General features: G+C 51.9%; 1 protein-coding gene across 1 annotated transcript; it reads right to left on the bottom strand.

Moving 5' to 3' along the window:
- Positions 1–1,819: 1,819 nt before the first annotated feature.
- LOC117855326 (glutathione transferase GST 23) lies at positions 1,820–2,645 on the bottom strand. The gene has a single exon (XM_034737647.2). It carries the CDS (start codon positions 2,615–2,617, stop codon positions 1,919–1,921), a length of 699 nt encoding a protein of 232 aa, XP_034593538.1. The 5' UTR covers positions 2,618–2,645; the 3' UTR covers positions 1,820–1,918.
- Between the last annotated feature and the right edge of the window lie 7,582 nt (positions 2,646–10,227).

Here is a 10,227-nt window from a genome sequence, read left to right as displayed (position 1 = left end):
GTGTGACATCATCATCCAGACGACAAACTGTCTGTGGGTTGTACATATCCTTAGGATTTCATGGCTGCCAGCTGCTTGTCCCGGAAGATTGAGCTTCTTGCCATTTTTTTCCTCTTCCATGTTCAGATGCCCAAATAATTGTGTTCGACCTCCGGAGATGAAAATGACGGTCAATCATCGTGTCGCCTATAGCATTGTACGACTGAGAAAGGCACTGTTTCCTTTCGAATTTCGCTAAGACTAGGGGGGGTTTTCCAGCAATTAATTTTTATCTGCCCGATGCAGTGCCGGCCCTGCAAGGGTGCATCGGATGCGATGGCCTACGGGCTACGGCCCATGGGAGGGAGGGGCCCAGGCTCCGGACCCCACGGGATATGATGGCAGCTCGTCTCAAGTCTGCAAGCTGCATGCATGGGCCGGGCTTTAGAGTGTAGACCTACCGCGTATACGCGAACGTGACGCGAGTCACGTGACGACACGCGAGTGCTCGCGTCGCTGAGGCCGAATGCGAATCGCCGTTCTCATTCCTTCCGCTTCGTCGTCTGATTCTGATCGTCTATTCGTCTTTGTCTCGTCGCGGTCTCGCGGACGGCGCGCGCCGCTCCGGCCATCCGCTCCCTCGGGCGAGGCTTTTTGGCGCGGGCGCGCGGCATCACGGACGCCGGACGACTGGAGAGCCCCTTCCCAGTTCCCCTTGGGACGACCGTGCGGCGCATGGACTCACGGCACCGCGCCGAGCAAGGCGGCGGTATTTTTTTTTGATCATTTTTAATCTAAATTAATTATTTCGGACTTCTAAGTACTCGATCTCATATAGTTTGGAACTATCTTTTTACGAGAAACAATGTCTATTATCGAGTTATATTCTTCCATAAGGCGTGCCTTACGAGCTCATCCTCGAAGACCTGGAGAACAAGAGCGAGCTGCTCCCCACGCACAACCCCATCCATGAGAAGGTTCCTGTGCTCCTCCATGGCGATCGCACCATCTGCGAGTCCCTCGTCATCCTTGAGTACATCGACGAGACATTTGACGAACCGGCCACCATCTCTCGTCCTTAGCTTTAGTACCGATTATTTTTGAACTTGATACTAATATTAGCAGCATTAGTATTGATTCTAAAATCGGAAGTCCTCGGCGACCCTCCAGCGCAGCGCCGGATGCGGATGGAACCCGACCTCGACTACCGGTTCGAGCCCCTCCCGCGAGAGGATTTAAGATTTTTTTTTAAGCACAGCGCACAGCGGCACAGCACAGAGCGGCACAGAGAGGACTTCCACTCCTCTCTCCTTCCTCTCTTCTCTCCCCATAGCAGATCTAGCACGGCGGGGCGGCGGCGGGGGAGGCGAGAGGAGGTGGCCGGCAGGGTGGGGTGGGGAGGTGGCAGGCGGTGACGGTGACGGGCAACCAAACATGCTAAAGCATTACTAGATGACGATGATGATGAGCTCAATGTTTATTTGGGCAGCGTCGAGTTGGCCACCAAGACGCACTTCTCCCTGATGGCGCCGAAGTAGGAGAGAAGCCGGGCCCTGTCCGGCAGGCACTCCTTCACCGCTTCACTGGAGCTGTACTCCGCCGCCCACCGGCGCAGAGCCGGGTATTCCTCCTCATCGTTGAGGACACGCACTCCAGCGACCTCCTCGAGCACACCAAGCCAGTGCGCCAGCAGGCCGCCGGCGGCTATGTCCGCGAGGCCGATGGCTTCTCCTAATGATGGCTTCTACTAGAATACTGCTACAAAGGAGAGTCAATTGACCAATGATGGAAGACGGGAGGGACGAAGCTGCTAGGAAACAACACTCTGTAAGAGAACAAATTCGCAACACTGTCGCCTTTTATTTCTGACACTTAAGAAACAGCAATAGATGTCACCGTCACGATAATACAACGCCGATCATCGTTTCAAGCAACTCCATCAATTCGGCGGCAGCATGGATTTGGCTATCGAGATGCACTTGTCCCTGTTCGCGGAGAAGTGGGCCACAAGCTGGTCCCTGTCCGGCAGGCACTCCTTGACGGCTTCGTCGGCGAGGTACTCGTTCGCCCAGCGGCGCAGGGCCGGGTGCTCCTCGTCGCTCAGGACACGCACCCCGGCGACCTCCTCGAGCACGCCGAGCCAGTGCGCGAACAACCCGGCCCCGGCTATGTCCACGAGGCCGATGGAATCGCCGCCGAAGAACCTCTTCTTCTTCTTCCCCCTGAGCTGCTCCTCAAGTATCGCCAGGTTCTCCCTCGCCACCGCCATTGACGCCGCCTGCGCCTCGCCCTCCGTCCACAGCGCCGGCCACAGCGACTTGAGGCACTTGTCGTCGAGGAAGTGCGCCCAGAAGTGGGCGGCGGCGCGGTCGTAGGGGTCGGCGGGGAGGAGCGGCGGCCCCGGGAAGGCCTCGTCGACGTACTCGACGATGATGAGGGACTCGCACACGGCGCGGCCGCCGTGGAGGAGCACGGGCACCTTCTTGTGGACGGGGTTGTGCTGGAGAAGCAGATCGCTCTTGTTGCCCATGTCCTCGCGGATGAACTCGTAGGGCACGCCTTTGAGGCGCAGCGCCACAGCGGCGCGGTGCACGAAGGGGCTGCTGCCGGAGCCGATGAGCTTGACCGCCTCGCCCATCTTGGACTTGGCTAGTGTTGCTTGTCGAGGCAAAATGGTCTGGGAACTAACAACTGTATATAAAAGGCAAAATAGACATTTTAGTCCCTAAACTTTTGCAAGTTCATCCCTCAACTTTAACTTCCGTTTAGGTCAAACCCATTCTTCATTTTACTCCCTGAATTTTACCCGTTTAGGTCAAACTCATTCTTCATTTTACTCCCTGAATTTTACACGAAAGGTTAAGTTTGCCCCTCAACTTTCAGATAGGTCAATTTACTCCCTTAACTTCCGTTTTCAGGTCAAACTCATCATTTTGCTGATGTGGTGCTATATATCTTAGTATGAGACTAATGTGAAAAGTCTATTTTACCCTTGACTCATGAAGATCAAACATGTATATGCTCATACTCCCTTGATACATACACACATCAATATATTTTTTAACTGATATAAAATATAGTTTTACATGTTCTCGTACTCTTTAAAATCATGCATGTGTTCACACGGATTAAATTTTGATACGCAAAATGTAGGTGCTGATACTCTTTCATGATATACACAACTTAGTACACATAATTTAAAGTACTCATGGTAGTGTATACATGCTTCAGGTATATATTCGTACTCTCTCGGTAAACATATATATATGCTCATACTTATTTTGGATAATTGAGGAGGGGAAGAAGAGGCCAAGGGCAAACATGACTTCTCGCATTAATTTTAAGCTAATATGAAGTCTCATGTTTGATCCAAAACAAAAATTGAGAAATTAGATTGACCATTTTAGAAGTTGAGGGATCCTGGGATCAAAATAGCTATTTTGCCTGTATAAAACAGTAGAGTGTCTTGGTTTAGAAACATTATTTCATACCGCATATTTTAACTGACATTTCACGCCACCTCTTTTACCGCAGCACCAAGGCTGGCTCAAGATTATGCTGCTGGAGCACTATCAGTGATCTGCACAAAGCACCGGAAGGGGAAGTACAAGTGGGAGAACTCTAGACACGCTGGTACTACCACTGATAGTGCGCTAGCTGGTACTACTACTACCTCAGAGGCTACCCAAATTAGCAGATCGCGAACTGAAAGTCCAACGGCATGCTGAATCCCAGCTCTCCGGGAGTCCGGGATCTTCCCGCCTATCACCACTACGGCACTGCCGGCTCGCCGTCCACCAGTTGGCGCCTGGCCCACTGATGTAAAAGCCAAAGCTAGCATCCCAGCAGCCCGAAGACTAGAGGAGGGAGAAGAAGGATTCGGACCTTTTCTCAATCAGGTGCAGTGTGAAGTGTTAGTTCTATTGGATCGACTAGCAGTAGATCTTCGGGTTATTTCGGTTTCAACAGTGGAGTTCTTGTGGTGTTCTAGTGCTAAGAGAGAGAGAGATACCCTCGCCAGCTGAGGAGCTGGAACTTCCGGCCATGGTGAGAATCTGCGCTAGGCAGCGACGCGAAGTGCAGAGTCGTGGGCGCAGCGGTGGCGGTCTTCCCGTCGCTTCTGCGCCTCCCCTATAGATCGGATTAGGGATGTAGGTGGGTGTAACGACTTAGGTTTAGATCAGCCGAGCTTAATCTTAAGACAAGTTTCCTGATCTGGTCAATTAAAACTCCTTTAGCCATTATGGCTAAGTCTGAAAAATTAGTCTGATCTCACGCCTTAGGGCGGACTTATCTTTGGTAAGTTGAGCTGAACGTCCAGAAAATTCCTTTATGGAAGTTGGAGAACGAAGTCCCTGCTACAATTTTGTTAGTTGGACCTTGGTCCAATTCACCTCCGAAGATCCCCAAAACTACAGTTCAAATCAGCCCCGACCCCTGAAACTCAGCAACCCGCTGTTTGTCTCTAAGTCCCGAAACCAGTGTTCCTCCAAACTTTGGAGCTTTGGATCCCCAAATCCATTGCGTTTTTGAACTCGGTCCAATTACAAGAGTTGGGCCTTGGCCTGAGTTCTACAACTCTTGTTAAGGGAGTCAAGGTGGTGCAGTTCAGAAATTGGGAGAGCTAGAGACCGGAAGATGGACCCAGAAAAAGGATCCCACGGTTCTCTCGGGCCAAGCGCGCCAGAGTGAGCGTGCGCCCTGTCTCAGAGCCTCTCTTCCGCGTGGCGTAACCTCACCGACGAGCGTCGCCTCGCCCAGTCGCCGGCCGCGACAAGATGGATCAATGCGCCTCCTTCCCAATCACGCGCAGAAGCGCCCTACAAACTCTCCACCCCGTCTCGTCCCGCCCGAGATCTCGCCGGCCGTGCCAGGCGTCCTGCTGCCGCTGCGACCGAAGATTGGCCGCTGCCGCGCCAGTCCGCCTCGCCTCCCGCGCACATCTCCTCACCAAGATCCCCGGCCGCGCGCCCCAACGTCTTCTGGCTTTTCCGTCGTTCCTCAGTCGCGCTGCCCACGCGCGCGCCCCGCGACGATACCGTCTTCGCCAACCACTGCGCCGGCAGTGACGACTCATTTCCCTCGCCTCGCCAGTAGCGTGCCACGGCAAAGCCGCTAGTCCCGCGCCTGCTAGCGTCGCTGCTTGCCTTGTCACCTCGCCTGCAGCGCCCTCGCCTGTCTCTCTCTCCCTCCTGTCCGCCGATACAGAGCCACCGCAGCCAATCCGGCACCTGACGCTACCATACACGCGCTCGACCTCGCCAAATCCTTCCGTCCGGCAAAACCGCGCCTGCATAGCGCTGTCTTCAGTGCCCAATACCGTAAGACCCTGTCCCCGGAGCTCCGCTTCACCGGTCAATGGAGGCGTCGACCAATCGCCGCCACGGCAGAGCACTCTATCCTCTTCGACCTTATCCTCACACTGCCCGAACTCCTTCTCTTCCGCGCAGCTATAAAAGGGGTACCAGAGCCTCTACCGAAGTTCCCTTCGCCATCGTTGCCTTTGCCTCATCTTCCTCTGTTTCGTGCTCAAGCGCTGCCGCATAAGCTCTTTGAGGAACTCCCCCTCTCCGCTCAGCACCCGCCTTTCCAAACCCACCAGCCACTTGCTTCATCCGCGCTGAGCTAGAGCTTACTTGTTGTCCACAAGAAGCACTGCCGCCGCCAGAACACCGCCGGACCTCGCCACCGCCAGAACCCTAAACGCCCTTCGACGTTCCGCCTGAGTTTGCTTCTCCCCGACCCCAAGCCTTCGTCGGTAGGCCCAAAGGTAAGCTGCCGACCCCTGTCCATTTCGCCCGACCCCTTTCCGTTTCGCCCGACCCCTATCTGCTTCGCCCAACCCTTGTCCGCCTCACCCGAGGGCTCGACTGTATCCTTTTCTTTGAACCAAGGGTATCTGTGTAAAATTTCAGAGACTTCTCTGTGTTAAGTCTGAGGACTCCGGTACAGTTATTCCGTAGGTCTAAGGGTCAGATCGTAAGTTTTTCCCGGTCCGACTCTTTATTCTTGTCTGAATCGACCAAGCTTGGGAAATTCATCTTAAATCGAGGAAAACTCAGAAAAATGTGAAATCACTTGGGTTGGAATCCTCTTTCTGAGTAGAATCCAATAAAATGGGATTTCACACCTTTCCTGTAGTTTTCCTACAGTTTCTAGCTAAATCTTGCAAGTGTTGTTGAAATAACCACCTAAATGTTGACCCTTGCATTTGCATTTCGTGTAGAGCTAAACCTCGCTGATGGCACGTACGAGCTGCACCCGATGCCAGAAGACGGAGTTGTAGCCGAGCTGCCGCCTGCAGGAGCTGAACCTGAGAGCGCCGAAGATCAGTTCGCTTCCACGCCTCTCGAAGGTAAGTCCCGAAGCATAACCCAGTCTTTCGAAACTTGTGCATGCCTTCATTTGTATGTATGTGCATTTACGTTACAGGAGTTGTTTGAAACCATAGATGCATGACTTAGTTCCCTTGATCTGAACACTAGCATGATAGGCCGAGTAGTTGCAGTGCTTAACAGGACTCGGTAAAAGTCGAGTGATTCCCTGTCACTCGCGATTTATAGGAGTTGCTTGTTCTCCTTTGGCACCACTATAAGGACGGTGGACGGGGCAGGGCCTTGTGAACTATTTTGGTGGTTGGTGGATTGCCCCGTCTGTCTACTTGAAATTGGACTAAGGTCGAGATGTTATAGTGTTCGTCATCAAGTGTTTGAAAGTACTAATATCATACCTAGTATGGGATGGGGAAACCTAGTACTTGATTGAACCAAGACGTGAGCGGTTCGATCCACTATCTCTGGAACAGAGATTTTTCCCTTGCGGCCGCATGTGGTGACAAGTGTGGTCACAGAACGGCAGAGGTCGGGTTCGTGGAGCCTTGTACCAAGAGAAGTGGGCCTGACACGGGTCAGGGGATTGATGGGGACGACTGACAAGGGAAGCGACCCTCTGTGGTGCACGGATGTCGTGAGATTAGGTTCGCCATGCACGGTTAAGAAATTCGGATCGATTCGTCTGCCTGTCACAGATTGAGACTACTTGATCACTATGCTACACTGAGTAAAGATGGATGATGATGATATGAACCTTGATGCTTGTTCATTAAGTTGTTTGAAAACTATGTTTGTTTAGCATAAGTTGCTAATATAGACTAGTTAATGAACTTAGAATCTGAGCTAAAATATTGAAAATAAGGACCTACTGTAGTCGCTTTTGGCAAAACAAACCCCTTAGCCAAAGAGCCTTGCATGTCTAGAAGTTGGTGGAGTAGTTTCCCACCGGTTGGTTAAGTTTTGTTGAGCTTAGCAGCTCAGCCTTGGTTGTGGCACATCTTTCAGGTGATGTTGAAGCTCCCGAGTTTACCGCTTGTGGCACTTGGCCTCCCCAGCTTCCTCCTGGGTGGACGGTCGAGTGGCATCCCTCCTCGGACGGCGAGGAGAGGGATCAGTGATGTCCTGATCGGCCTCATCAGTGACATCCGACCCCCGGCGCTAGCTTCCGATGGTTTATCTTTTTCCACTGTTTAAACACTCTGTGAAACTCTGATTTTCAAAACAGTGTTGTAATAAATTATTGAACTTGTTTAATTGTTGGATGGTCTGTTGTATTCTCTGGAACCACTCACCTTTGTGTGAGCTCTGCTAATCCGGTCCTGTATAGTGGTTCTATCGGGTGAAATCCGACGGACTGCCGAATTAACTTGATTAAAGCATGTGATCGCGTGTCAGACGACTTAACCATGCTTTAGTTAAGTTAATCCGAGCGTTTCCACCACAGCGGGGTGGCTGGCGACGGCAGCGAACCTCGTGCCCCGAGCCGTGGCCCCCACCTCCTTTATATAGCGCAGAACGACAGGGGCCCACCACCCAATGTTAGGGTGAGCACCCCCGATCAGGGCGCGGATCAAGGTCCTATTGGGCCGTTGGGCCCATTAGGAGAGAGATCAATCTAAATGTCGGGCATGCATCCCAGGCCCACGAGTAGACCCTGGACGGCCCACTAAGGGACGTACTCGGATATGGTTAGGATAAGGGATAGGCGTATCCCACTCGGACTAGTCAAGTATGTGTATGGAAAACTACTCGGGCCATACCGAGTAGAACTCTGTAGTAGTACTCGACTAGGACTCAGACTTGTAACCCTGCCCTCCCGTGCATATAAGGGCGGGCAGGGACACCCCTCAAATAGAACAACTCTGGCTCATCCAAGATCAATACAAACCAACACACAGGACGTAGGGTATTACGCGATCTAGCGGCCCGAACCTGTCTAAATCGTGTTCCTTGCGTCACCATTGATTCCTTGATTCTCGACGACCCTTACCGCACAAAAACCACCTAGGGTACCCCATAGGCGGGTTGCCGGTCTAAAATACCAACAGCTGGCGCGCCAGGTAGGGGAACTCGTCGAGTTTCTCAGCGCGAACTCAATGGCAACGGTCATCATCAAGCCCGTCTTCACTATCGAAGCAAGCGCCACCTTCGTTTTTGGATCCTGGCTCTGCATCGCCGATGGCGCTGGTTCGTTCTGGTGCCAAATCATCAACGGAGAAGAAATCGGAGGGTTTGGTCAGAAAAAACTAAGATTTCAAAGTCGACAACTTCGAGTTCGACTACGTGTCGGACTCGACTTCGGTTCGGACTAGTCGGTCCCAGTCACTTCCCAAGCCGGCTTCGACTCCAAAACAGTTTCCGCACGGACTCCGCAATGCAGCCGAAGTCCACCAGGGTTTTCTTACTCGAATTCAACTCGAACTCGGGCACGACGAAGACGACGACTCCGACTCGGTTTATCCCCCAGAGATACCATTATCTGGTCTAGCCCAAGGACTGGTAATAACTTCAACGTCACAAGGTAGATTCGTACATTGGCCAGGTTTGAGACCATCTCTTCTTGCCCGCGACTACAACTCGCGCCTTGTCGCTTATATAGACAACCTCCCATATCAAGAGGGTGTCCCACTCACTTCCAATCGCGAGGAAAGTTCCACAGAGATTGCAACATCAAGCTCCGGAAGCTACTACCCAGACAGGGAAGTCCTTATTATTACTCAAAATAACAACCCGGGTACTAGCCAGAACAGAACACCTAGGCGATTAGCACAGCTCGACAACATCTCAAAAGACGAGTCTACAGCTGACGCCCCACAAAATGAAACCTCCGATCAAAGGAACCAAAGAAGGATGCGCAATGCTACTCGAGCCGAGCGACGGCAGCCGATGGCTACAAATATTCCCATCACAAACATTGAAAGAGCTTTCGACGCAGTTCAGGCTCAAGAGCACAATACTCCACTTGCGGCAATCGCTTCTATCAATCTTTTAATAACGTTGATGCCTCAAGACAGGGACAACGAAGCCACAGCTCAGCTCGTGCAGTGCGGGAACGGACTAATCACACAACTCGCGGAGCAAGCCTACAAGCTACTCAACAAAGAATCACCAATTCCGTCTGTTCCTCGCATCACAGCTCACCAAGAAGGTAGCAGAGGTGCTGCAGCCAACAACAACGATGCTCCAAGAAACGACAATGAAGTCGTCAACCAGCCTCGGCAACACAGCAGGGGCCCAAGCAAACACAAGACCCCAACACGCCATAAGGATGTTGGATAGGCCAGCTGCACCAACTCGGTAAAAAGTATTCGCCCTACTCGGAAGAACCACGAAGTGTCAAACTTCAGTGACCTACGAGAAATCCTCAATAGTCGGCGTGAGCGAGAAGTCGACAACTACAACCACTTTCCTGCTTTCACTAATAGGGTAATGAAGACAAGACTACCTGACAAGTTCAAGCCAACAGGAATTACCAAGTACGATGGTAAGCAAGACCCTATCCAATGGCTACGATGCTACTCCTTGGCAGTTCAGGCAGCCGGAGGCAATAATGACACCAAAGTCATCCACTTCCCTATATGCATGGAACCTGCACCATTGACGTGGCTAGAATCACTCAAACCCAAGTCAATTGACTCTTAGGCAGATTTGACAAAAGCTTTCACCAACAACTACGCCGGCTCCATGGCTAGACCAGGCAACAAGATCGACTTAAGTCAAATTAAGCAAAAAGAAGGCGAAACCTTACGGGACTATTTACGACGGTTCTTCGAAAAGAAGGTAACCATAGTTGACATTTCAGAGACAGACGTCATCGAGTGCTTCCAGAACGGACTCTACGATCGACGAACATACCAAGACTTCGGTCGACGACGACCGGCTAATGTCAAAGACCTTAAAGTTATGGTACAACAGT

Source organism: Setaria viridis, chromosome 5, assembly GCF_005286985.2.
Source record: "Setaria viridis chromosome 5, Setaria_viridis_v4.0, whole genome shotgun sequence".
NCBI lineage: Eukaryota > Viridiplantae > Streptophyta > Magnoliopsida > Poales > Poaceae > Setaria > Setaria viridis.
The sequence above is the reverse complement of the archived record's forward strand: the minus strand, read 5'-3'. Positions and strand labels throughout refer to the sequence as shown.